The 27,712-nt window shown below is 31.9% G+C and overlaps 5 protein-coding genes and 1 non-coding gene across 7 annotated transcripts; 2 read left to right on the top strand and 4 right to left on the bottom strand.

Moving 5' to 3' along the window:
- Positions 1-1,285: 1,285 nt before the first annotated feature.
- LOC114168530 (RNA-binding protein 24-like) lies at positions 1,286-6,467 on the bottom strand. Of its 2 annotated transcripts, none has more exons than XM_028053392.1 (6): positions 5,922-6,467; positions 5,632-5,764; positions 4,850-4,985; positions 4,340-4,376; positions 2,733-3,021; positions 1,286-2,656 (listed from the first exon to the last, which is right to left on the bottom strand). In XM_028053392.1, exons 1-6 carry the CDS (start codon positions 6,102-6,104, stop codon positions 2,631-2,633), a joined length of 804 nt encoding a protein of 267 aa, XP_027909193.1. In that variant the 5' UTR covers positions 6,105-6,467; the 3' UTR covers positions 1,286-2,630. The 2 variants fall into 2 exon arrangements, with proteins under 2 accessions (XP_027909193.1, XP_027909192.1); XM_028053391.1 differs by having other exon boundaries at positions 1,286-2,636.
- A 6,811-nt stretch (positions 6,468-13,278) lies between these two features.
- On the top strand, positions 13,279-15,984 carry LOC114168521 (eukaryotic translation initiation factor 3 subunit I-like). Its single transcript, XM_028053373.1, has 7 exons — positions 13,279-13,626; positions 13,698-13,913; positions 13,995-14,122; positions 14,199-14,408; positions 14,736-14,822; positions 14,904-14,983; positions 15,578-15,984. The coding sequence occupies exons 1-7, from the start codon at positions 13,443-13,445 to the stop codon at positions 15,651-15,653; spliced, it is 981 nt and encodes a 326-aa protein (XP_027909174.1). The 5' UTR covers positions 13,279-13,442; the 3' UTR covers positions 15,654-15,984.
- Positions 15,985-17,697: 1,713 nt separating this feature from the next.
- On the top strand, positions 17,698-17,848 carry LOC114170895. The gene has a single exon (XR_003601250.1). It is a non-coding gene; the product is annotated as a U4 spliceosomal RNA (small nuclear RNA).
- Positions 17,715-17,975, bottom strand: LOC114170437. The gene has a single exon (XM_028055910.1). It carries the CDS (start codon positions 17,973-17,975, stop codon positions 17,751-17,753), a length of 225 nt encoding a protein of 74 aa, XP_027911711.1. The 3' UTR covers positions 17,715-17,750.
- Positions 17,976-18,226: 251 nt separating this feature from the next.
- On the bottom strand, positions 18,227-20,434 carry LOC114168730 (DNA repair RAD52-like protein 1, mitochondrial). The gene is made up of 4 exons (XM_028053643.1): positions 20,058-20,434; positions 19,932-19,969; positions 19,745-19,839; positions 18,227-18,598 (listed from the first exon to the last, which is right to left on the bottom strand). Exons 1-4 carry the CDS (start codon positions 20,321-20,323, stop codon positions 18,455-18,457), a joined length of 543 nt encoding a protein of 180 aa, XP_027909444.1. The 5' UTR covers positions 20,324-20,434; the 3' UTR covers positions 18,227-18,454.
- Positions 20,435-20,854: 420 nt separating this feature from the next.
- LOC114169091 (GDSL esterase/lipase At1g71250-like) lies at positions 20,855-22,559 on the bottom strand. The gene is made up of 5 exons (XM_028054112.1): positions 22,178-22,559; positions 21,978-22,105; positions 21,637-21,879; positions 21,270-21,525; positions 20,855-21,187 (listed from the first exon to the last, which is right to left on the bottom strand). The coding sequence occupies exons 1-5, from the start codon at positions 22,542-22,544 to the stop codon at positions 20,967-20,969; spliced, it is 1,215 nt and encodes a 404-aa protein (XP_027909913.1). The 5' UTR covers positions 22,545-22,559; the 3' UTR covers positions 20,855-20,966.
- Between the last annotated feature and the right edge of the window lie 5,153 nt (positions 22,560-27,712).

Here is a 27,712-nt window from a genome sequence, read left to right as displayed (position 1 = left end):
AGCTTTAGTAATATTTATAGAAAAAGGTTTAAATAAGATAATTTATTATCGTAAAATTATTTTAGTTGTTCGATTTATATTATTTAGAAACTTTGAGACCAACTCAATTTTTAACAATTTCACACATTTGCAAAGATAATTACAAGCATAGCTAAGAAGTGACATTATAACGGTGTGCCGTAAAAATAAAAAAAATAGTGCACAATGCATAATGTAATTTGTTACATTTTGGGCTCAAGTGAATATGTATGATCACTTTCACGTCTAAACATCCATTAACCAAAAATCATAAATACAAACCAGGTTATAACAAACGTTGATATACAGTCATACACAATTGATCACACATAAACCAAGTGTAAAGTTGTTGCTAGAAAAATATAAGATATTTTTGTTCATTAGAGGCTTTGATCTACTGTCACGAATTTTGATTCATCTTTAATCTCTACTATTGTTAAATCAAGAGTAGATTTAACAGCAACATATGTTACATCAAGCTACGGAGAAATACTGCACTATCAGTGCCTTACTTAACTATTAAGAGGAACAGAATAGAATAAGTAAGTTGTTAAACTCTCCATAATACATTCTCCTGATTTGAATTTTTTAGCTTAAAATAAGAGGAATGCTTATTTTGTGAACTTAAAGTTGAATCCAGTTGAAAAATACCCCAACTTTAAATTTAAATCATATCAGTCAATGATTCAGATTTTGTTTGGGAACAATTTCTGAGAGTTGATGATGAAAAGAATTCTCAGGTTTTAAAAAAGGACTTTAATTTCATCATGAAGGAGTTAATTATTCGTTAAGATCTTTAGAATTCATATGATTGAAAAAATTATATCTTGAAAAAAAACGTATAGAATCGAAGCAACACACGACCCTTCTAATAGAGACTAACTTTAGGTAATACATTATAAGTTCCATGAAATATCACCTTATACAGTGGACTTGACAACATTAGAAGTACTAAATTCAACAATTTCATATAAAAATAATTGTATGAGTTTGTAAAGTACTCTTTGTTATATTGAGTTAAAATAATAATATACAATTGTAAGCATGGATCTATAATAGAAAAGAGGAGTCTCAGTGGTATATATGTATGCAAAAGCGTTTGGATAAACTAAGAGGGTGGTCTTGAAAGGTTTCATTTATGATGTGTATAGAGAGTGAAAATAAAAACTAATTTTGAGGTTGAAGAGGAATACAACAAGATTTAATAAGTAAACCTCAGATTTAGCACATATAATTAATAAATAAAATGTGTTTGAGTGAACATTGGTGGAAGAATTAACTTGATTTGCTTATGTTGACATAGGTTGAACAGAAGCAAGCATAACATGAAATTAAAGACATAGTAGAATGAGTAGCAAATCCATTCTCATCCGACATGGATAGAGAATGAAATCCTCCTACTTCAGTATTCCTAATTACAATCCAAACCATATAGGCTTAAACATATAATTAATAGAGTATCAAGGTCCATCTCGATGTAAAAGTTGGCAGATAGAAAAGCAGAGAGAAGAGAGAAGAGAGAAAGAGAGAGAGAGAGACAGAGAGTGATGAGATTCACCTATGTCCTAACCATGGTTGGTGAGTAAGTGAAGTACCCAAGGGAACCAAAATATCTCCCAGGGTTACATGCAAGTGTTTTGAGTTCTACATCCATTGATGCAGTTCTCAACATGATGATGAAATCTACTACTACTTATGCTAAAAGGGAAAATAAAACACTATCCCTCCTAAGGATTAGTGGATTGGGCTTAAACTCCCATAGTTTAGCCACATTCAATTTACAGGAAAAACCAAGAACAAAAAAACAGTAGTTAGATATTGGCTCCCCTTACCCAAAGGGAAGATTGTGAATTGATTGGTTGGTTAAAACTCGTTTTTGAGAAAATTGAAATGAAGTTGAGAAAAGAAAACATATTTATAAAGACATGACTGATCCTAACACTAAGGCCTAAGACTAGCTAGATGTTACCATACAAAAAAGCTGGGACATCCAATGTCCATGATTGCTAAAAGTTCCTCTTCATGCAGAGGTGATTATAGCAGTGATTGGAGGGAATACCTATTTTTGCAGAACTAACTTCATTTCTAGTTGATGAGCTACTTTCCCATTTACAATTTTTCAAACCATTCTACACTTTTACTTAGCCCTCCTTGGGCGCAAGTCAAGAAGATGGTTCTTTTGGGCTCGGCCTTTCCAGGGCCAAGCTTTGCTGTTCTTTTTTTCCAACAACTCAGCCAGCCATTTCCGGTGGCCGGCCACTGTTGGTTCGGCGGTTCACCTGAGGGAACCCTTCATTCAAGATGCAACATTTTTTTGAGAAAAAGAAATGCATGACTCTCCAGATGTGGAGGAACATTTTCGCCCCTACGGGGGGCTTCTTATATATGCTGGAAAAGCCCAAATGCCATTGATGGACTTTGCATTGTGTTAGTGAAAGAGTGGGTGTGTGTGAGAGAGAGCACCATGGTTAGGGCAAAGGTTGATGATGATGATGATGATGGTGGTGATGACGATGAGGACGAGAGACTTCAAGAAGCAACTGGGAAGTTTTGACATAGCTAGTTTGAGATGAGTCTCTAGCGATGAGGAATTGGAGCTTGAAGAGACATGGTCACGCCTGCGGCACAGCGAAACACACTGTCAAAGATGTTAGCGCCCCATTAATCACTCGTGAATTGGAATGGGAACGAAAGAAAAGGAGCAGAAACCAAACCTGATTGCAAGGCAGGGGAAGGAGCAAGAGACATGGGTGTTCCGTAGTGCTGGGCATAGGCACCTGCTGCAGTGGAAGCAATCGGTGAATACTGAAAGAGGTGAGGGGCATAGTTCACACCGTAACCCTGCCCGGAACTATAGCCCCCGCTTGTGCCACCGCCGCCACTCCCTTCTCCGCCGTACTGCAGATACGGGTAGAAAGCTGCAGCACCCGTCATCATCCCTCCTGGCCCGCTTCCATAAACCGGGTACTGTGCTGTTGCTCCTCCATACACACCATAGTAGCTCTGCACCATGCATGCCATTTTCCATTTTTCAATACTAGATTCCAACAATTTAATTACTTTATTATTATTCTACCTCGTCAGCAAGATTTCGTTATCATTCTAGTTTATTAAAAGGTGGACCACTAGCATTCGCAGCAGCATGCCTTTGATTAAAAAATGTGGGTGTGTGCAGTGCAGAAGCACTTGAATTTAGAAGACTGTGAAAGTATGCGTAGCACATGACTCAGAAGAAATGGACCACAAACTTCACCTCTTGAAGAAAAAAGAAATAATATTGGGGGGAAAAGACAGGACAGGCAACACTTTGACTAAGCCTCACTCACTCATTACTCCTTTGGTTGTCCCAAGGGAAGGGAATCAATTATACAAACAGTGCGTATGCACCGACTTACCACCTTCATTTCCACATTTTGTAGGGTACAATTATGTGTTGTCCAAGAAAAACTTCATCCCCACATAAATAGTGAAAGCTCCCACACAATTACCACCCTACCCTCATACATCGTACACTACCCACCCTTCTTTTGTTTCATTTCATCCATTCATTCCTTTGCTTTATTATGCATGCATTTTTTGGAATTTTATTTCTTATAATCACGGATTATTTAAATTTATATATTATGCTACTTACGCGTTTTAGTTTTTATTATTTATAATAATATTTAATTATAATTATCTATTTATTTTATTTCATAAAAAAATAGCTTTATCGTTTACATACAGTCTATTGCATATAGAAATAGAGACACATAAGTATGCGTGATTCATCATTTTCATAACACTAATAAACCCATTATACTTACAATACTAAAAATGTAACGGGTCTTATAGGTTGTTTTGTTGCAAGTAGTTAAGAGCATGTTTACTTTTGATGAGTCCAACATGTTCTTTACGACGATGAAGATTTGTTGAAGTACCGAATTTCAAATATTGAAAATTTTCCAAAACTCGGTTTAATGTGTTATAGATTGCAAGTTGTAACTGTACTCATATTAAATAGGAATGGATGATTAGAAAAGATAATAGTATATTTAACGATAAAAAGGAGAAAACATAGGATAATATATCTTAGAGGATTTAGGAGATTGTTTTAGACTATGGTTATTTTTAGAAATCTAAATATATTTGAATGCAATGTAAAAAGAAGAGAGAGAGAGAGAGGGAGGGTGGGAGGACAGTGGAAAGAAACAGTTTGATTTCAGGTTCAAAAGGTAGTGTGTCCTCCTAAAAGCTACGCAAGAAAACGCATCCTAAGTAAAAGAATTAGTGTAGACAAAGAGGAAAAAAAAGTAAAAGTGAAAGTAAAAAATGTACAAACCGTAGGGTAAGTGTAATCCGGCGAGTAAGGAGAGTACCTGAAAATAGTGATAAAAGAATAAGGAAAGAAAAGGGTTAGAATGTGAAGCAATAATAAGAGAGGGTAGTGCAGACATGGTGCATGTGGTGTTTACATGCACCATCGTCAAACTAAACGCGTACACAGATAAAGGTCAAAGGACGTGAAAGATTATTCACAGTGGTGCATAGTCCTTTTTCTTTGGCCTCGCACATGAGAGTGATAGAAAAAAAGTCTCTCTCTAGTGCATAGGTATGATGTGTAGGTTGATTGTGTGAAAAGAATAGAGATGAAGTGGGTGGCAATGGCAAGGCAAGGTAAGGTGAGTAAAAAATATGTTTGGGAGTTTTTGTTGTGAATGAGTTGGCATGCACGTGCCATGATCCCACCTTAGTAGTACAACTGTAGAGGAGGGAGAGAGAGAGAGAGAGAGAGAGAGAGAGAGAAAGAAAAAGGAGTAGCATGCTATAAAGAGTTAAAGCATATTCATACCCATAAACATTATAAGGTATCCCTTGCTGGATGGCATAATGAGGGAAGGTTGCTGCTGAAGGAAAAGCTGATCCCACTCCTCCTCCAAATCCTGTCTGGAAAGAACCCATTACTCTGAAGTTCCTCCCTCCTCCTCCTGCCAAATATGTTTATTAATTTATACTAATAACATCATCAACAAAACAAACACATCATAGAAATAGTTCCAGTTATGTATGTATATGTATAATAAAAGAACATGTATTATTGATTATAGTACATTGGGTTGTTTTTCAGTGGAAAAAAACATGGCCGAAAAATAACTAAAGGCAACAAATGCAGTGGACGTACTGCTTTGGTTCCATGCTTCTTAGGGACATTTCTTCTTCCATTTGTTTCCCAAAAATATACATGAAATAAAACTCTCTTCTCTCTTGGATAAAACATAATAGAACTTTCCACTCTGGAAGAATATTCAATCTTAGCTGTCATGTAGCTGTGTTGTCTTCCATTTTTATCAAAGAATATTTCGACGCAGATATCATGACTTGGATTTCACTCAAACACACTAATAATTTTCGGGAGGAATATCCATTAACGAGCATGTACGTGGGGTATATGGATGAGAATAGTTTGAGAAATGTTAGAGCTATAGCATCTTTCAACAGTGACAGACTAAAAAGAGAAGATTTTATGCGACTTATGGGATATCTGATACATCATGTCAATGAGATAATAAGAACTGGGATGATGAAGAAGAAGGAGAAGGAGAAGATAGAGAAGAACAAATTTTGTATACGAACCATGCTTTGGGGTTGAAGGCTTAGATCTCTGGACACCCAAAGAAGCAAGGTTGCAGTTGGCCCTCCTTCCGTCGATTACAGGAGCAGCATCTACACAAGCTCTCATGGCAGCTTCTGGTTCGCGAAATGTAACCTGAAACGAAAATAATGAACATCCTTGTGACACAGTACACATATTGTTTCATTTAAAGTTGAGATCTAGGTGGGTGGTGGTATGTAATAGGAATTGGACAAAAGAATTAATTTATATGAATATAAGGAAAAGGAGATAGAGAGAGATATGAACATACAAATCCATAGCCTTTAGATCTTCCAGTAGCTTTGTCAGTGATGACAACAGCCTCCAAGATCTCACCAAATTGCTCAAAATACTTCTTCATGGTCTCCTTTTGGGTCTCCCAGGCCAAGCCTCCAACAAAGACCTTAGTGTATGTGGTGTCACCAAACTGGCCTGCCAAATTAACTGGAGTCATGTTGAATTCTTGGGATCGAGAGAAGCAATGAAAAGAGTTGAATCCTGTGTGGTGTTGCGGTGGGTGATGATCTTAATCTTATTATCTGTAGCTAGAGTCAGCTGAGCTATGACAAAACTTCCCAGTGTTATTTTGTCAAACAATGAGTGTGTAGAGAGAGAGAGAGATCTAGGTGACGGGGGAAGAAGAAGAAGAAGATGATGAGAAATACCCGCTAAATTTAGAGGGATATGTTCTCTGGGGTGTGGTGATGTTGATGAGAAGGGAAGAGAAGAGAAGAGAGACAATTAGGTCAGAGATCAAAAAAAAATGAGAGAGAAAGAGAGAGAGAATTGAGAGGGAAGAGAAAGCAAAAGTTGGAAAAAGAGGAAAGGGCCTCACATAATAAGGACATGAATTATATACAGAGCAGCCCCCACCTGCTTCCATTATTCAATCTCAATTTTCCTTTCTTTTCTTTAACAATATCAAATCTCAAACCGGACCACACTTCTTCGGCTTATGCTTCTTCTGGTTCGATCCCATCCATTACCTCATATGCATTTAATTATATTTATCACTATATTAATTATGTGCCCTGCATTTAATTATATTTATACGTCTTACTAAACTCACAACTTCTCATACTTTAACATCACCTTTTAACTTCTCAACAATTATAAACTAAAATTATCTTTATTTATCAACATGCCCTCACAACAAAGGATAGTTTAGTAATTTACTTTTCCCTCTCCCTTTCTTCGTATTTTGGGCGGGTAGACCGGGTTTGGAGCAGAAGCGAACCGGATGATAAGGTGTGTAAGTGTAAGTGTAATCGACGTGCCTATGATTAAGAGTAAATAGTGAATAGGTATGTGTTTGTGCCCACGCGCAATCATGGGGGCGTGGGAGTGGATGATGCAGCAACTATTATTATGTTCCTTCGTCTTTGCACTTTCTATTATTTTGAGGAGACATGAGGTGTGGTGTGGGGTGCATTATTACCCTCGTATTTTCCTTAAATTACATATTTGCCCCTCTACCAGCTACTCTAATCTCCATTTTGAACCGCACTGCCCCCAAAACGGAACGGAAAATGGCGCCAACAGTGTGTTGGAGGGAAGTCAACGGTCAACTGTCCAATGGCGGTTTCTCATTCACAAAACACGCGTATACCTTAACTTTCCACGTCAGATCAAATTTTATTTAGGTACACTTTAGTGTCATTTTCTTAAATTAACATTTTCAAAATTAACCTACAAATTCCAGGAATAATAACGGAGATTAGATTCATTCCACGACACTTCAGCCGTCAATAATATCCTAATTAGGTATTAAAATTGTATTTGAACTTGACTAAGGATAATGCAAATACTATAAATAAAATATATATATTTAGGAGTATTTTACAAGCAACTTCACTTACTGCTCTAAAGCTTACAGAAAAAGACATCTCAACTCAATAAAAATGACATTTCAATTCAAATAATAAAAGTATCTTTTTTTATCTATTTTAGAAATGCCACTTGACTCTGATAAGAATTAAAAGCTTATGCTGAATAATTTTAAATGATGTCAAATACCCTTTTAGTTATTCATAAGTGCTTTTTAGGTTATTTTGAAGAAGCAAATGAATATTAAAAATTTCTTCATGTTAATAAAAAAATTATATTTTATTATTTTATCTTTTATACTAATATAAATGGAGGCCGACATTTGGTGACTCGGAAGTTTGAATTTTCCGAATGAAAAAAAAACGTCAAAAAATATCTCTTTCAGCCAATTAAATTCAAATATCAAAGTTTGGGGAGGCGGGACTAATATAAAGGGGAAGAACTACGTGATTGATGTAATTAGTGGTTCAAATTAATAAATAGATGCTGCTTAATTTAACTTCGAAAAATTAATGAATTCAATTTGTAAGCCACGTTCATTGAAACTTTTCAAGAATATATCTTACAAGGAGGAGTTGGTAAAGTATATTTCTTCGTGTATTTATTTTTTTAGAGATGTCAAAGTTTTTTTTTACATTTATTTTGTTATAGTTGCAATATTCTCAACTTTTTTTTATTGGTTATTAAGTTATGATTTTATTTTTTCTTAATTGACGGTATTATGGACCAAGATCAAGCCAAGTAATAATCATTTAGGTCATCAACCAAATAAAAATAGAATGAAAGTCATTTTTTTAGTCTTTTAAGAGTTTTCTAGTCTTAAGGCTTAAGCATCTGAGGTCGAAGGATTATGTAGAATTATAGATCAACACCGAGTTAAGTAATTTAAGACAAAATCACAGAGAATTTGAGTTTATTTATTAGGTCAATCACAATAATGTCGTTAAAAGCATTTAAATAAAATCAAAATATTAAAAAAGTATGCTAATAACTACAAAGGATGAAGACAAAATAAATAAGAGATGATTCATATGAAAATAATCCCGTATATTTTATTGAAAAGAAACTACAATAAAAATAAATAAATAATACATGCACTAGATGCGTTTTCACTAATTGGTCATAACAGATTGCGTGAATTGAGTCACATTAATAAATTCAAATTCAGGTGTTATTTAAGATTTTATTTAAGATATTTATTATAAAGCTTCTTCTTCAAATATTTAATTCAATTATTTTTCTTTTCTACTGCTATAACACTTATCCATTTTCTTGATGAAGGAAGATTCTAATTCAAACAAAATTTTAAACCCAATTAAATATTAAGGATGTTTTGCGAGTTCAGATTTTTTATTGAATTTTTATTCCGTACTGTTTTTTGTTGATCATTAAAATTATACTGTGTTGATATTTTAAATATTTTTTTTATTTTTTTAATACATTTTAAAACATTAAAATTAGTGGTAATTAATGTATTATGAAGACATAATAAAAAACAGCACCAAAAAATCTAGAAAAAATCCAAATTGGGAAGACAATGGAGACTTTGGAAAGTAAATTATTTTGGATAAGATAATTATAGAAAAGAAAAGTAAAATAGATATATATTTTTTAAAATTATGTAGAGAAATAATAGTTTGTAATGTTATTTATAGGAGTAAAATATAATTTATAAAATGCGAATACTAACTATTGACTTTTGTAGTTGGTTCTTGGAAGAAACTAGTTTATTCTACTAATTAACTCGATTATTTGATTGTAAGCATGTTTTTGGCAAGTTATTTTGATTATGTGGCGGTGACCCTCACAACATTCATTACTCATGTTTACATTGTGTCGGACTTTTGAAACAAGGCGTGCTGCCTTATCTCGTATTAAAAGGATAATTGTGATTAATCAAAACTAAAAACCTTAATTATGTTAATCACTTTCAATGAATAACACATTGCATATAAATACAATCCTCGGTATATTCGTTAGGAACCTGTACATTTTAATTATAATACACATTTTAATTTTTTGTTAATGTATAACATAAATAATCACGTCAACATGTAATTGAGTTGGTTCAACCTGTTATGTAAATTATAATACACTTCGGAAATGTGTTCAATTTTAATAAAATAATAATATTTTAAGTAAATAATAAGAATTATGGTATTGTGTTGGTAAAAAATATTAGAATTCTTAACTTAATAATAAACAAAATCATATTTTCTGACGCGCTGTTTTATTTATTGAAAATTATTAATCAAGAGAGATGACATGATTATTTTATTTTTAATAGTTTTCAACAAATAATACAGAGTACATTTACAAAAATGTGTTAAGTATAAAAAAGTACTGACGGTAGGTGTGATTCTTAAGACACTTGAAGTCGAATAATTTATATCAAATTATTTGATACTGTTGTTACATAATTAATTTTCTTGTATACTAATGTAAACACAGGCGTGATAGCGTCTGTCTGTATGTATTTTTTGAATTATATTAATAATTAATGATATTGTAATGTTATTAATTTAATAAACAAAATAAAAGTATATTTATAAAAAATAAAATAAAATATATGGAGAAAATATTAAAAAAATAACTGTTGATGAATAGTAGGAAAAAGAAGAAGGAGATAAGTAAATAGTTTTATAAAAACTTGTAAAAATAACCGTTAATTTTTAAAGATTTAATAAATAATTAAATTATAAAGGATAAAGTTGAAATTATAAAATGTGAACACAAAAGAGAGAATCCTTTTATATATAGTTATAGATTTTATTTTAACAATTTTATTCCAGATAAAACTTAATGAGAATATTCTACCAACCGTTATCTGATTATAAACTATATTGTATACACGATAGCATTGATTTAATATTAACGATGTTTACAATTATATTTAAAATAATTATCAATTAAAGCATAATACAAATTTAAACACCTCCTTTAATAAAAGCACAAAATGAATTATATAAGAGAATCCCTTTGATGGGTATCATAGCCATGGCCACCAACAGCCCCCACGAATGAACTTTATGATGTGTTCAGAAATTTTTTAAACTTAGGGGGTAATTATAATTTTTTTTGAAGAGATATAAATTATCAGCATTTATATTATTTGCTTATTTGAAGTATAAAATTATTTATCAAGGTAAAACCAATATTTCGGTGTATAAGGGTAATTTTGTAGAAAAGTGTTGAGCTTCTCCACCACATATCTCTGACAACTTGTGTGCATATGATCACAGAAATTAAAGTACATTAAGTAGCATAAATTAAAGAGGAATAGTTGCAGTCAGACACCCATTTTAATAAAACCTCTTTTTATGCAGTGGGGATCATTATTTCTCCTTCCACCATGTCATTTTATCATTCATTTTTTCCATCTTCCACTTCCATTACACCAATCTCTCTATAACATAATAACACCCCATTCACAACCATTGCCCAAAACTGCACAATTTCAAACTCCACTATTCACCACTAGTTTTACCAACAAAACTTATGCACATTAATTACAGTGTGATGCTGCAACGATGCACCATGACGCGTCACTAACCTATCACAAACATTTTTCTTTCATGTTTGGTCCAGTGTCACTTGTATTATAACCCCACCTCACACCTCACATGGACCTAGATTCCATGGTCCACCCCTATAAGATTGCGTATTGGGGGAACTAGCTACACCTCACCTCACTCACTAACGTGTTACTCTCTGAATTTCTGGACATTCTAAGAATCTCCCAGGAACCTTGTTTGCATGACACAGTTTTACATAAAACATGTCTGATTTTTCTTACGATGTTAGTCATTAAAAAGTAATATAATTGGCCCTTGTTCCTGGTCAATCACATCATACTACACACGCAAAAGAGTTGAGACTATGATAACATTTCTGTCATTAGATGACAAAGGTAAAAGGTATTAACCAAGTGATTACTTACAGAGATGTATATAAAGTGGATGCAGCAGGTATATGTTTGCAGTGTGTGTTTTAAAGAAATGATTAGTGAAAACGGTGTGAGGTTGCAATGATATAATTTGGGAGGTGGATGGGAATGGCAGTGTGGTGATATGAGTGAAGAATGTGGGGTTTGTTTATGTTGGGAGGGTAGAAGAAGAAAAGATATAATGAGAAGGAGTTGTGGAAAATGTAACATATTTGGGAGGTGGGGTAGGCGTAGCTGTCTCCAACTTTAGGTTGAGGACTGAGCAGAGCAGAACTTTGTGAGAAGAGAAGAAAAGAGAAGAGAATAGAAGAGAGAATTGTACAGCCAAAGACCAAGCCAACCCATTACAGCGCACACCAACTGTTTGAAACTTTTCTTTCTGTCTGCAATTTGCAAAGAACCTAAAGCTCCGACTCTTAACTCATACACTACACATTCATGCTTCTCTTCTTCTTCTTCACTATTATAATTGCAATTTGTAATTATATTAACCCACACCTATCTACACATCTCTTTCAGTACATGACATAATTATTGATAATAGATAAAGATGAATGATTTTGGTGGATAGTAAATAATCGACATAAGACTTTTGTACAGTTAAAAGATTTCTCTTTTAGCAGTCAAGACACTTGGTGGAATGCATCAATTGCTGTAATTTTTTTTTTAATTTATAATACATGTATAAATATGAAGGATTTATTGTTAAAGATAAAGGTAGAGTAAGTTAATATTATATTTTGAAAAATTATAAAGATTAACTATTTTTTAGCATATAATTAAGTTGATAGTATGTTATAATAAGGAGGATGGAAGAAGTTATATGTTCCTAGGCAGCGTGGAACTTTAATTATGTAAGTCGACTTACTTTTATAACTAAACCATAAAGTTAGTCAACAATTACGATTTTCTCGATAAAAGATAGTTGTACTTCTACTTATGTGTGCTAATCAAGTTTCTTCTTCTTCTTGATATTGTAATAAGATCAGAGACTCTTACGAAGCTAAGTGATAAAGTTTCTCAAATAGCACAACAGATATTTGTCTAGTTGTAGAGTTGCGGTTGCCACGTGGGTGTTTTTGGTCCATAGGATGAGAATGTTGATATCCAACTATTGGACCCAAATCTGATGGTTTTTTAAGGTCCAGCCCTCACCTTTATGGGGACCCTTTAGTACTAATATTAGACCAGTCTACTTAAAAAAGATGAAAACCTAAAAAATATAAATAAATAAATATATATATCTTTTTAGAGATAAACAAATTGTTTTCAATTTTTAATTTTAGTGATTTGATATATAACTCTAATGAAATTATATTATTTTTAAAAATAAATAAATTCACACGCTAATGAGTTGGTGCTACATAAACTCACTTAAATCGTGAAATAAATTGGTTAAACTAAAATTATTCACTTTAATTTAAGTGGCTCTTTCTTTCAATCTACCCACTTTTAAAAAGTGTACCGACAGACTGACCCGGCCCACCCTTTTTTATGGGTTGGAGACTTGGCCCATATTGCCATCCGGGCAACCAATCCATTTAAAGATCCACGAACCACAATGGTAATATAAAGGATTATTAAATTTAGGTTAAATGTATATTTAGTTTATTGTAAGTGAAATTAAAATTTATCATTATTTGAAACTTTAATATCTAATCTAAATAAATATTTTTTTAATGCATAAAATAAAATTGATATAAACAGTTTAAAATAATTTTATCCAGTTTGTAAATTAAAATAAATTATAATTCAGTTCTTGAAATTATTGAATAACAAGATTTTATTTTCAAAGAGATGTTGGAATTGCAAATGAGAGTATTTATGGTGTATAATAATAATTTTATGAAATAAAATAGCAAAATATGATGAGAGAAAGAGAGAACCCTAACAGAGGACACAATCCCCTCCCAAACACGACGGCGAGACGCAGAGGTCGGAAGCGAGTGAGTGCTTCTGAACTCTGAAATCTGAACTCTGAAGTTTGAAGAAACGAAAGAGCATTGAGATTGTGGAAATATGAGGCCAATATTGATGAAAGGTCACGAGAGGCCACTGACCTTCCTCAAATACAACAGGGACGGCGATCTCCTCTTCTCCTGCGCCAAGGACCACAACCCCACCCTCTGGTTTTCCGACAACGGCGAACGCTTGGGCACTTTTCGCGGCCACAACGGCGCCGTTTGGTCTTGCGACGTCTCAAGCAAGTTTCTCACTTCGTTTTCATTTCAATTTCAATTTCAATCCCTATCTCATTCTCAATTTCAATTTCAGGAGATTCGACTCGACTCATCACGGGAAGTGCAGACCAGAGCGCCAAACTATGGAGCGTCCAAACTGGGCATCAATTGTACAGCTTCAATTTCGATTCTCCCGCCAGGTCCGTTGATTTCTCCGTCGGCGATAAGCTCGCCGTTATCACCACTGATCCCTTTATGGAATTGCCCTCTGCAATCCATGTCAAACGCATTGCTAACGATCCAACCCAACGTAACTTAACGTCTTACTCCTTACTCATTTTCTTTCTTCTCTTTGTTTTATTGCCAATGCTTTCTTCCTTCGCTTTCTCAGAGACCGGGGAATCTGTGCTTCTCATTAAGGGTCCTCAGGGAAGGATAAATAGAGCCATTTGGGGACCCCTCAACACCACCATTATCAGTGCCGGCGAAGATGCTGTTATTCGTATTTGGGATTCTGAGGTCACTTCTTTTCCATTTCACCCTCTCTTTTTTCTTCTTTTCATTTTGCTAACACTGTTGCTTCGTTTCTTTGCAGACGGGAAAACTGCTCAAAGAGTCTGACAGGGAATCTGGCCATAAAAAGACTGTAACTTCACTTGCTAAGTCTGCAGACGGTTCACATTTTCTTACTGGGTCCCTTGATAAGTCTGCTAGACTTTGGGATACGAGGTCATTGACTCTTATCAAGACCTATGTCACAGAACGCCCAGTCAATGCAGTTGCAATGTCACCTCTTCTTGATCATGTATGTATTTACACATTCAAACATTAGTTAACCTGCTGCTGTCATGTTCAAGTAATTTTCCCTCTGCTGTATTTGATTGATTGGAAATCATGGTCTTATGATTTTAGGAAAGCTGGTTAGATGTATTTCCTACACTTTTTTTTTTCTCGGTTGCAATTTATTCCCCCGTACACCACTAACTCATACCTGTAGCACTCTAATTCATAAAATTAAGGCGCTTCCAAAATATTTCATAATTGATGGCACCCCGTTAAACATCTATCTGATTTGGTTTCATTTCATATTTTATTTGGTGTTATGCTGTTCTGAATTCCATTCCCTGTGTAGGTAGTAATTGGAGGTGGTCAGGACGCATCAGCTGTTACAACTACCGATCATCGTGCTGGAAAATTTGAAGCCAAATTCTTTGATAAGGTAAGTTTTTTGTTTTCCTATACTTTGTTGATTTCTGTAATGATATTGAATGTCTAATTTCTTTTTCTTTTCATTTATTAGATTCTTCAAGAAGAAATTGGGGGTGTGAAAGGGCATTTTGGACCAATTAACGCATTGGCTTTTAATCCTGATGGGAAAAGGTATATCCACTGATCTTCACCTCCTTTTTTGTGTTGCATCGTGACATACTTTCTTACGAAGATACCTCAGTTCATTTATTTGTTGGAGAACTAGAGAACCGTGCTTATGCTGTTTTACTTTGATGATAGAATGCGCTGTTTATTTCACTCAACTGTTTGAAATCTCAGTATCTTTCCATGTGGTGTATTACTACCAGCACATTTGCCCGATATGTAATGTAGATATAAAGATAAAACCTTTCTGCAGTTAATAGAGGATGTAACCTATAAATTTCAATATTTGGTTTATGCAAATCAATATGTAGTAGTTATTGCCATATCATTAGATGCTGCATAATTATATAACATTAACTGGTTCGGATTTGGTCATTGATCATGAACTAATGAAATTATTAATATTCACATTTTTTTACTTGTAGTAAATTCTGGAACAGTGTATTTGTTCTCTGTATTATATATATATATATATATATATATATATATATATATATATATATATATATATATATATATCTGTAATGGGTCTTTATTTTTACTGTCGGGCTGCTTCTTTTTTTTACTTCTTTAATGGGTCTTTATTTTTTTCTCTTGTAGTTTTTCAAGTGGAGGTGAAGATGGTTATGTACGGTTGCACCACTTCGACCCAGATTATTTCAACATCAAATTATAGTGCTCGATGTTTTTGTGGTTAAAATTAGATGGTTCCTGGAAGTTAGCTCTTAATTTTAGTTAACTTTTTTTTTTCTAACGCTGCTCCCTATATTGGTACAAGCATGGAAGAAATTAATGAAAGTAAATGCAAAGTGTGAAATGCAAAGTCCTTATACCAAAAGAGTCGAGGAAATGGACTAAGACCGGGAAAGACCTAAAGCACTTGTGTTCTTTGTATGGATTGTAGGAGGAAGAATAGTTCGTTTTCTATGCTGACAAGTTATTGAGAAAGTGTCAGTTTTTTTAACACTTTTCCTTTTGTTAAGTACAATGAATAGTTAGTTTATGCACTGTATTGTGATATTTTAACATATATATATATATATATATATATATATATATATATATATATATATATATATACTAATAAATATGTTACATTTATTTTTAACCGTATCAATATTTTAATTAATATAACAAAATTAATTAAAGAAAACATAAAAATACTTATATTGACTGAAAGAAATATTTTAAACATGTTTTCATTAAGAAAAACAATAAAAAGAAATACACTGAATATGTTGATAACTTTTCATTTAAATATAATATAAATATTTTAAAAAAAGTTGAAACGTTAAATATAAAACATTTGATTTAAATATAATATTTATATATTTATATATTTTTAATTATTTCTTTTTAATATAATATAAATCAATTTTTAAATATAAACATTAACATTAATATTCCATGTAGAATGTGTATTAATAATTTGAATATAAAAAATCATTCTTTTTATATAAATTAAAACTTAAAAGGTGTTTTTAAAATAAAATAAACATACGGAGTTTTTTTACCAATAAAATATATAGTTTTGGTATGCTTTAAAGTAAAAAGTTTTCATTTAATATAAAAATTGTTATATTTTTAATTTTACCTACTAGTAATACTAATATTATATGTATTTTTTCTTAATTAAACATCATCAAAGTATTGTATAAGGGCAAATTATGCTTCTACAATATTATCTTTTAAAAGATAAATGTTATATCATATTTAAGTAAACTTCGTTTTGAATAACTTTTAATAAACAAATGATTGGGAAAACCTTTAATTTGTTACTAAATTCATATTTTAAGTTTGTAGAATTTATTTTATTTTCATGAATAGATTGTTTCATTTAAATATATATATATTCTTTATTTTAGTTAGTTTAATTGTTATATATCGTTTGAAACAATTGTATTATAGAATACATTTTATTAAAGAAGTATAGAAATAATTTAGATAATTTTTTACAATAAAAATAATAAAATATTATTACTTAATTTTACAAAATAAAATATTTATATTTAATTGTAATAAATTTAAATTTATATAATAAGTATTTTCTATTATTTCAGAAAATCCTTGCATTTGCAAGGGAAAAATACTAATTGTATAAACATTGTCGATTTGGGTTGGAGAGTGGAACTTATAAGCATCGCACGTCAAACGATTTTGTTAAGATTTCAATTTTGGCATGCTACTTTGAAATAAAGGGTCTATGAATTTTTTTAAAACACATTGTTATGACAATAACTTCTAAAATGCTGCATTCCAAAGAAATTGATTGTTAATAACGTTGAATTATTTTATAATACAGTGTGTTGAAAAGTGAGAACTATATGAATGATGACAATCGAGATACAAATAAAACTCCAACTACTCTTTACAAGAAACACCATAACTCTAGCATAAGACATTCAATTATAAAAGCAATAGCCTAAATAACTCATTAACTATCACCAAACAATCTAAAGCCAAAAAAAGTTTATTTAAAGCACCCCGTTTGATTCTTACCAAGAAAATTTTAGAAGCAATGTAAGAGAAACTGATTTAGTACAAAGAAATCATTCAGTTATTCTGATTTAGTCAGTGCACTGTGCAATGGTAAAAGAAGAGATATGTAGATAGCATTAAGCTTAATATTGGTGGAGAGGATGAAGTCCCACATAGACTAAAACATGAGATAGCATATATAGAAGTTAATATAAATACAGCTCTCAAATATGTTATAAGGCATCTTTGCGCTTGGGGCAATGACGCAGCTAGTGAGGTTCTAACCGAGGCGCGTCTATTGCTGGTTGAAAACTATTTCCAAACCCCCTCTTAGGCCTGGGTTCAACCTAGGCCTTCGAGAATTTCTGGAAGGACTCCCTTTGGGGTAAAGTCCTGCGATTTTAGTTTCAAGTTTTTCAGAATTTCTGGATGGAACTCCTTTTAGGGTACTCTCCTGCTTAAAGTTTGGGTAGAGTCCTGCTTGGAAGTTTTGGAGTTTAGGTTTAATGAATGATGACATTTAGAGTGGCTTAATCAGCTCAAAGTTCATTGTTCTTGACATGTTAGTCTTGAGGCTTTAGATTGATTCTATCAGTCATGCCTATTATTACTTTTATATTCTGATGCTCACTAACCTTTGACAAGCATATTTTCTTGTTTAGTAATTGTCACTTAATCACAGCTTAGGATCTATCTGTCGGAATGGCAGGTCTCAGAACCAAGCCTTCATTTATCCATTAAGCCCAGCTTATAGTAATTAACAAAGTATTATAAAAATAAACTTTTAACATATTTTAATTGGAGATGTTCAAAAGATAAACATTTAACAAACCTCAAATATAGAGATTGAAGCTAGTAAGTCCCCACCAAGTTACAACAAAATGCTTCCTTTCTAGTACTAATGTAGTTGTATGATCTCATGTAAGTTATCATAGACTAAAAACAAAAAACAAACGATGGCCATCATGAAAACAGTGAAGCAGCTTAGGAATCGATCGACTAAGATGCATCTTCATGATAGAGGTGGAGCCCCAGTCCCAACCGTGCACAAGCTCTCCTAAAAGCCATTGCTTCAGCTTTCTGTACAGGATCTCCATAACTTGTGTCGTCTAGTGAAGCAGTACCAGTTGATTCCCTAAAAATCTAGACAGATAAATGGGGTTTACTTTAGACAGAATGATCAGGAATTAACAAGCAACTGAAGTTTATCTGGTCAATTTGACAGAATGACCATTAGCCACAATATTTCAATGTCCAAATACAGCTACCCAGAGACTATAGAAAAAGTTTAAAACTTAAAATCAACAATGATGGTCAAGGTTTGAAAAAACCCGTTGCAAGGCCTTTTTCTAAGCCACGACACAATGTAGTGTCCAGTCCATGACTGTAATTACATCTGATTGGGCTACAATTCCGTGAATTTTCAAACTCAATGAAACCTCAACATTTTTGAAAGCTTGGTAGTGGTAAATGAAGTCAAAAGGGAAAACATGAGATGATAATTAACAGACCTATAAATTTAAATTTAGCTCGAGTAATAAAACATGTTTTTTCAGGTCTCCTTTGCGTCGGTTTCAGGTGCAAAAAAAATGTAAACATGTTGTTCAGGTCTTGTTTGTGTTCGGTTTCAGGTGAAAAAAAATGTGAAACATACCAAGCTAGGAACTAAAAAAATATCTAATTCAATGATGCAATCGACAAACTAAACCAATTTAGCTATCAGAAAAGCTTTGCATTCCAAATCCAGGAACCAATACCAAATTGCATCAACAGGCTACAGAGATAAGGCCCTTCAAATTCTGACGATAAAAATTGGTGTTATGCACTGCTGGGCACTGCCCTATGGTGGCCCTTTCATCTAAGTGCTCTGTACCATTGGTTGAACGAAGCTAAATATGTAGAATGGTTCGCTCAGTTGGGTTTTCAATTCAGAATGAAAATGTTAGCTTCAGAGACAAAATCACTTGTAATGTGTTTGGTTCAGCGGAAAAGAAAAAACAGAGGAAATGGGAATAGATAATAAATAAGTTGAGGGAAAGATAAATAAGAAACAAAAATAAAATCAAGTTTAGTTAGTGGTTTAAAAGAGTAGAAATAGGTGAGAAAATATTTTGAAAGTAGAGTAATTTGTTTGAAAGTTAAGTAATTTGAGGAAAAAATGCTTCCGTCTATCGAACACACAAAAATCAATTCTCTCCCACTTCATACTTCTCCCTAAGGGTTCGTAAGAGAAATATAGACTACAGAAGAATGAATTTGTTTGTAGAGTGTGAAGTGGTAAGTAGGTACCTCAGCATCAGTCCCATATAGCGTAACTCGGTAGACGACGGAGACAGACTTTGCATCAGCGGAATAGGTGATATTCCGAACTTCACCAGACCACTCTAGCATCGAATATTGCATTGGGAAGATATCAAATTATTGAACAGCATAAAAGAAAGGGAAAAAGAAGGGAAAAGATTATATTATGTAATACCAGGAACGTGTAAGTTCAAAATACGGTTCACAGTATGCCTGAAAAAAAAATGCAACAAAATGAATGGGGATGGTGATGAAACGAAGAAATTAGAGATTAGGGTTAGGGTTAGGAAATAAAAGAAACCAGGGAATGTATCTGATGGGGAATCCATCTTTCTCGTGGCGGGTTTTGACGAGAGAATCGGGGACTTTCTTGTTGAGCTCTTTGAGTATTTCAGAGAGAGGTTTTGAGATTCCAGAACTGTGAGCTTCTTCTTCTTCTTCTTCCATTTTTCCACTCTCTGTTGCTGCTCTGTAGCTCAACTTCGAATATTGCTGATTCCATTGCCCAAACCTAAATGCTCTTCTGCCTCTGCTCAATTTTTCCAATTTCAGAAATGTCGATGCCATTTTCAAAACCTCTCACCACTCTTCAATCGCTTATTGCACCTAAAACATTTTCTGCAACTTTTTAACCCTTCCATTCACCAATCACACTGTAATTTAAATTATTAGTAATAAAAAAAAAACACTTATTATTTCTTTTGTGTCTCCTGGTTTTCATGATTTAGAATGAAAGCGTGACTTACACACGCTTTTAGCATATTATACAGTTCAAAAAATTACTTCAAAAATATTTCATTTTAAAACTGACACATTCGCAAAAGAAAAATTAGATGTGAATACCTCAAAACGATAAGTAATACCTAATGAAACAATTAAAAACACAGATAATATAAAGAGAGATAAAGAAATTTTATAAAGATCGATTAAATGTCAAAAAAAAAATATATGTTCGTTAATATTTAATTTAGTTTCTTTTATTCTTTTTCTTAGCCTGAACTATTTATACTGGAATTGTTACAATTATATGTATACTTTTTAGAAAAATAAGTGAAATTGCTAACAGTGAATTGGAGTAGTAGATGACACCAGCAGAAATGAAACCAAATTCCTCCTCGCATAATGATATTGAACTCTTTTGAATTGAGTTTTGGTACATTTGATTTATATTTTATTTGTATAAATGCAAGGATGATACATGAAGAGGGAATCAAATGAGAGCCATTTGTTTGATATTAACAGGATAACAATCATCTTGCGGTCCATTAACAGCTCTCCAAGCAAACACATAAATGGCGGATTCTGATGGGTGAAAGGCATCCCAAAACACAGTCTGTCTTCTGTTCACACAAGGATATATCAATGGCAGACATGATATCTGACCTCTGTCCCTTCCCACTCCACAGCAAGCTCTGTCCACAATATCAAACTCTGCAAAACAAAACTATTCCATCACCTTACAAATCAATCAACACATCATGCACTTAAGGTGTTTGACATAAATATTACTTACGGTATCTCGCAGGGTTGTTCAGGATATCGCCCAAGACATGGTAAGTGTTGCCGTATACAAAGATGGAATCAGGGTGATCTCTGTTCAGTTGCTCCACCATTGATCTAAGCCCTACGTTGAAGAATCCAACTATCTGATTAACCTGGTCCACGCATCTCCCTGGTGGGGCCAAACCCGTCGCTCGAATATTTGGGATGCAACCCAGTGGCCCAACTCCTGCTAGGAAGAACTTTCTCAACCCCAGACTATGCAGTGCCTGCATACACCAATGCATGCACCATTTTTCAATCCAAAACTTTTAATTTTTCAATAGCTTATAAGCAGGTAGTAATACCAAAATGTATGAGAGAAATTGGATTCAGTTTACCAGAATTTGTCTCCCCAAATTGTTAACAAGAAGATTGCCGAACTGCTGGGCACTGTAATTGAAACCGGGGCTATATATCCCAGACCTGAGGTAATTATTGATGTAGTCATTGTTTCCGGTTACCACAACTGCTATAGACTTGGCTAAGAACTGACTCAATGCAGCAGGATTCATCATTGTCCTGTACTGATTCAAAGTGCTCTCAAAGTTCTGGATTTGCCGGTTCATGGGAAACCGATCACCCTGCATCAGCATCATCGTATAAATGAAAAGCTTGCAAATTTAATTTGGATACTTATCGTGGTTATATGATGTAGAAGAAAGCAAGTGTGGTAAAGTACATAGTTTCTGCCTGACTCGTCAAGAATACCGGAAGCAGCTGATGCATAATTGACACCATTGAGGATTCTGGATCCAGTTGTGGAGGGGTCTGCAAAAGGTGGAGGAGAAGAAACTCCCAGCATTTCTCCTGTGAAGTTGATAAGGGTAAGTAAGCATACATGGTGGTGGCCATTGTAAGAGCAGTTATGAGTGGACTTACCAAAGAAATCAATGAGCGATCTGCCATTAGAAAATCGGCCAGTAGCAGCCCGGGGGAAGTCGATGCCGTAGGGGAAGAAATTTGCTTTTGCCATGGTGTTTAGGAAATTATTGTTGCCAACTTCAACCAATGAATCTCCAAAAACAAACAAAGCAGGTACCCTCTGCGAGTTTACATGTGCAATCTCATTCAAGCACAGCAGAAGTAACAGCATTGTTGCTGATGCGGTTGCATGTTCCCATACCCCCATGTTGCTGAATACAATTCTCAACAAAAGATGGGTGAAAAGTGAAGGAACTGAAAGGTTATTGTGCACAATATATAGTGTGGTAGCAGTGGCGATGAATTGGTAGTCATCATTGTCCATTCAGGAACGTTTACTGCAAAAAGACAAGCCAACGCTTACCATCATTGTGCCTTTACTCACGTTTTTGGTTCCTCTTGTTTGTAACCGGAGTTTTAGTGTGTATTCTACTCAATTGTCATACATGCTATCTATCAGCCAACGCGTTTCGATGAGAGTAACTGAAATCTTCTTTAAAGAAAAGTAAAAGACAGGAATTACGCGCGGTGAGATTACTTTTTTTATGCTTTCTTAACTCATGAAACGTGTGAAATGATTTTCTGGATCCAATAGCATATTAGCACTATATATGAATGAATTAACAAGGAGAGTAGTGTTGAATGTAGAGAGATAATAAAGGGAAAAAAATTATATAGAATTAACTCGAGCTTGTTGTTACTCGAGGGCAATGGATGCGTTAAAGTGGTGTGTAGCTGGCTACATTGGTTTTAGCAGAATGCGATAGCTGGTAACGTGCTGGGTTTTCTAGATGAACATATAGGAGGGAACCATGGTTAAAAGGCCCTGTGTGAATTGTTTTATGTTGTGTAAAGATGAGTTAATTCTAATTAATTTATTCCAAGAATTTGAGATTTTTTAACATTGATAAAAAAAATTAAAAGAAAATTAAAATTGAAGAGTTCTAAGAATGGATTTCAAATAATTAAAATAATAAAATTTAAAATTTATTTAATAAAAGAAAATTGAAAATTTTCACAAATTATGGAATTCTCATTGGTAAGGATGAAAAAAGTCCATAAATCCAACAAGTCAGGATAAATCATCTCAATATGGCTCTGATCGAAGGTCGAGCTGAATCGATCCAGACCGAATTTGGAACTGAAGCAGTCCAAGACAAAGTCAAGGTCGACCTAACTCAATTTAGATTCAAGGTTGGAGTTAAGTTTGACTTAAAATAAAGATTAAATTGCTTTGTCAAATAAAAAATTGAAATATAAAATATTTTAATTACTTAATCCAAACAAACTATTGTTTAAAAAATAAGGAGATTTCAATTGCAAGTAATTCAAATACATCATATCATATCATATCGTGTATTTTAGTTTATTGGAATTGTTTTGAAATCTCTCCTCCAATCACAAGTTCAATTAATCAAATATAATGGACTTTATGACAATGAACTACCAAATAAAATCCACCCTCCACTTAAAACTCATTAATCTTGTATGCAAGAAAGATATAAATTTAATTTTTAAATATTAGAGAGATCAAATATTATTTTTTTAAAAAGAAGTTAAAAATGTTTTCTTTTATATTTTTATGAAAACAAATATTTATATTAATGTTGATTTGTGAATACTAACTCAAATAAATATTAAAATAAATAAGTTAGGTTTATTTAAATAGATATTAACTTAAATAAGTATTAAAAACAAATAAATTAATGAAAGATTAAATAAAGTTAAAGTAAATAAAGTAGATACTAACTAAAATAAAAATCACAAATTAACAAATATTTCAATTTAACAAGAAAATAACTTGATTAAATTTTAAATAAATAAATAATTAAGAATGAATAATAAATCTGGTCTCTAAGTCCTATAAATCACAAAAGAAACTTAGAACTTCTAAGGATTACTTTTATTATGTAAATGAAATGTTTAATTATTTGTTGGGCTACTACCATGTTCTAACTTTAAGAAACAATTCAATCAATGTAATAATTAGAAGAACATGTGAATTAAAGAAACAAAAAGGAAATTATGGTGTTTTTACTAAGGAAACATGGTTGTAATCTTAAAGAGATAATACACCAACTATATTAGGAATATTTAGTATTATTTACACAATTAAGGAAGTCTAAGACTCTCCAATAAATGTTATTTATGATGGGATGAGGGTTACATTAGGATTAATTACCGCATTAATACAGATTTTAATAAATTTATTAATTAAAATAGTTATTAAATTAAGGATATATAATGCTAACGTGCATGTGAATAATTATACCTAAGAACACCGATTAAAGTATAACTAATAAGTACAAAGCTTATAGTGAAGTGGTGGTGCAAGTAAAAATACACATAATAGGATGATTTTTTAATTGTATGAATTTGAGATTAGGTTTACTTGTTGTTTGAATTGAATTCATTCATCCAAAAATATGAAAAATATTATATAATTCTAACTATTTTGCTGTGCTACAATTTTACAATTTTTTCCCTATAATTCTAACTATTTTGTTGTGCTACAATCATACATGAAATTTAAATGGAAAATATTATATAATATCATTTTTTATTTTATTTTACTGTCTAAATCTAAATTTTTACTACAATAGAGACACACAATGTTTCAATAGAAGATTTTTCCATAGTTTTGAATTGAAGAAATGTTAATAAGTTAAATGTTCTAAATACTAATTCTGTATTTAATTTAGTTTATTTTAGATAAATAATCAAATTTTATAGCTTTTAGAAGATGTAAAAAAAAGGTGTTATTATTTACACAAACAATCTAAGAGAGATGTATAAGGAATATAGTGAGTAATTGCGTTATTTTAATTTTTATCAATTACAAAATATATATATATATATATATATATATATATATATATATATATATATATATATATATATATATATATATATACTAACTGCATTGAAAATTATGAGTTGAAGTTTGTGGAACAACGAATCAAGGCGTAGTCGGATTTTTTAAGATAATATATTATTTTAATTATTATTTGCAATTTGTTATATTTTTTTAGTTTTTAAACATAACCTAAGTTGAATTGCAATTGAATTAAAAAGAAGGGAAGGGAAAAGTTGGGCTCTCTTAGCCCAATTGGATATGTACAGAGGGGGAGTGAGAGAGAGTTATTGCTTTGTGCACCACATCATTACTAATTACACCTATATTAACAAAAAAAGACTAAAGTATTATCTTTTACTGCATCATATGATAGCTGTTACGGTTGCTACGGTCACTGCTGTACCATCATAGCTTTATAGAAAGAAGAAGAGACGGAAATGAAACATAGGAGAAAAAAAGAGAGAAAGAAGACATTATAGAAAAAAAACTTGTTTCTGAAAACTCTTTTCAAAATGTACTTTTTAACCCTTCACTTATGTCATGCTGATCTACACGTTACGTACTGGTTTACCTCATCAAAAATATTTTTTATTTTCTATTTACTTTTTTAAACACAAAATCAATACTGTTTTTTAACAGTTTAAGATATACCAAAAAGCTTGGGATGGTGAAATATAATATTTATCCGTCTCTGTTAAAAACCTAACCAGATTAACATTATGTGAATGAAAGGAAAAAATGTGGCAGGAAGTTGTTATAATTGGTGTTAAGAAATTGCCAAGAACGGAGTGGAAAGTTAGGAGAGAAAATTAACAGTAATTGCAGTGTGTGAGTTAGTGTAACGTAAGAAACATGAAATAATTAAAGTTGAAGAAGTGGACAAATAAAGGATGGTATGTGGCACCTTCTGTTGCAAATTACAAATAACTGACAAACAAAACCATACCTATTTATATGAACAAACAAATTCAACCTATTCACCCTACCTCAAATCTATCAACATGCTTCACATTTTCTTGCTCCCTAGCTTCAACCTAGGTTAAGTCATCAATTAGGACACGCAACTAAATTATCTTATATTCTCTTTCACGAAAAAAAAATAATTAATCATTTGATTTTTAGTTTTGTCAAAAAAATTGATCATGATATGTGAAGATTGATGCAATTTGATTTTATGTAAAAAATTTGATGTAATTTAATATTTTTGTTAAATTTATTAAAAAATCAAGGATTTTTTAAAAAAATTAAAGTTTTTTTCAAAAAAATTGTTTATTTTGTTAATTTAATTAACATAAATTTGATGAAATTTTTTTGTCAGTTTCAAAAAATAAAATATATCAATTTTTTAAATTTATCACCAAATTCCATCGATTTTCAAAAATAACTGTTTTATTATTTCTTTTTTTAGAAAAAATATACTGTGAGATGGATAATAAAATAATAAAATAGAATAGTTATATTTAAGTCAATACAGTTTTATTGAAGATTGAGATGTATAACTGGACTTTTAAAAGTATTTATTGTTTAGTTTAAATTTTGCATCACTTTTTTTCCTTCACTTTCAGAGAGTTATATTTTTAAATTAACTACTATAAATCCGATATTTATATATAAAAAAACTACTCTTTGTTCAAACTTAAAAAGTTAAAAACACAAACACACACGCAAGTTTCCTTTTTAAGTTATAAGAAATATTATTTATATAACTCAAACATAATTTTTCAAACTTACACTTCAATAAAAAAAAATTCTATATAACAGTGAAACTTAAACAAATTATAGCACATTTTGTAGAGGTTTAGCGAAAGTTGGAACCTTTCTTAAAAATATATCCCGTCACTTTTTATTTTTCCAAAGCTTGAAATTCATTTATAAATTAAGTACATGCATTTTATTTAGAATTTTGAAATTATTTATGATTTGTTTTATTTGTATTTATAATAAAAAAAATCTAATAACAAAAACATTCACTTAATCTACAAGATTCTTAAATTTAAAATTATATTTTTCTCTAACGAATGAATTCAACTATTGGCTACAGTCGTTAATGACGTGTCTTTGCTACAATTTCAATAACGAAAGTACAACACGAGTACCGAATAGTTGCATAAAATATTTTAAATTCTCTAGAAAACATAAATAGACTACAAAAGGGATTATTACTGTGTGATACCACCATTAATTTTTTTTACACGAATTTAATAAGATTTACGTACTCATGACTTCAATAATTTTGTAGTAACAAATATTTGACGTTTCTTCTCTAGTAAACATAGGAAAATTTGAATTCCATTTTTTTGAGTTTCATCTTTTATCCGTGGGTAAAATATGTTTTTTATCGTTTATTTTTTAGTGAATTTTAGAATTAGTTTATTTTAAAATTTTAGACTAATTTAGTCTTTTATCTTTCAAAATATGTGAATTTAGTCATTTCAATCAAATTTTATTAGATTTATTTGATGTTTCGTACGCATTTCAAGATTGTATTTGAGTTATTTATATTATTTAATACATTTTTGCTTTGATGTTAAGTCAAATACTATTATTAAACGTACTTGAAATGTCATATAAACTTAACAAAATTTGATTAAAAGTACTAAATCTACTTATTTCAAAATATGAGTAACTAAAATAGT

Source organism: Vigna unguiculata, chromosome 11, assembly GCF_004118075.2.
Source record: "Vigna unguiculata cultivar IT97K-499-35 chromosome 11, ASM411807v1, whole genome shotgun sequence".
Classification (NCBI taxonomy): domain Eukaryota; kingdom Viridiplantae; phylum Streptophyta; class Magnoliopsida; order Fabales; family Fabaceae; genus Vigna; species Vigna unguiculata.
This window is presented reverse-complemented; position numbering and strand designations above follow the sequence as displayed.

Bases quoted from the DNA above. Each gene is read 5' to 3' on its own strand.
- LOC114169091 (XM_028054112.1), bottom strand. From the start codon at position 22,544: ATGGACAATGATGACTACCAATTCATCGCCACTGCTACCACACTATAT. The intron at 22,106-22,177 runs GTAAGTCCACTC...TCAACTTCACAG, and splicing joins ATCGCTCATTGATTTCTTTG to GAGAAATGCTGGGAGTTTCT. The intron at 21,526-21,636 runs GTAAACTGAATC...TGGTGTATGCAG, and splicing joins ATTTGGGGAGACAAATTCTG to GCACTGCATAGTCTGGGGTT.
- LOC114168530 (XM_028053391.1), bottom strand. From the start codon at position 6,104: ATGACTCCAGTTAATTTGGCAGGCCAGTTTGGTGACACCACATACACT. The intron at 5,765-5,921 runs GTATGTTCATAT...TTTTCGTTTCAG, and splicing joins GATCTAAAGGCTATGGATTT to GTTACATTTCGCGAACCAGA. The intron at 2,637-2,732 runs GTTTGGTTTCTG...GCTGTGCCGCAG, and splicing joins TTCCCCTGCCTTGCAATCAG to GCGTGACCATGTCTCTTCAA.
- LOC114170437 (XM_028055910.1), bottom strand. From the start codon at position 17,975: ATGTCATCATTCATTAAACCTAAACTCCAAAACTTCCAAGCAGGACTC.
- LOC114168521 (XM_028053373.1), top strand. From the start codon at position 13,443: ATGAGGCCAATATTGATGAAAGGTCACGAGAGGCCACTGACCTTCCTC. The intron at 14,123-14,198 runs GTCACTTCTTTT...GTTTCTTTGCAG, and splicing joins TTCGTATTTGGGATTCTGAG to ACGGGAAAACTGCTCAAAGA. The intron at 14,984-15,577 runs GTATATCCACTG...TTTCTCTTGTAG, and splicing joins TTTAATCCTGATGGGAAAAG to TTTTTCAAGTGGAGGTGAAG.
- LOC114168730 (XM_028053643.1), bottom strand. From the start codon at position 20,323: ATGGCATCGACATTTCTGAAATTGGAAAAATTGAGCAGAGGCAGAAGA. The intron at 19,840-19,931 runs GTATTACATAAT...ATTCGATGCTAG, and splicing joins TTTGAACTTACACGTTCCTG to AGTGGTCTGGTGAAGTTCGG. The intron at 18,599-19,744 runs GTACCTACTTAC...TTATCTGTCTAG, and splicing joins TATATGGGACTGATGCTGAG to ATTTTTAGGGAATCAACTGG.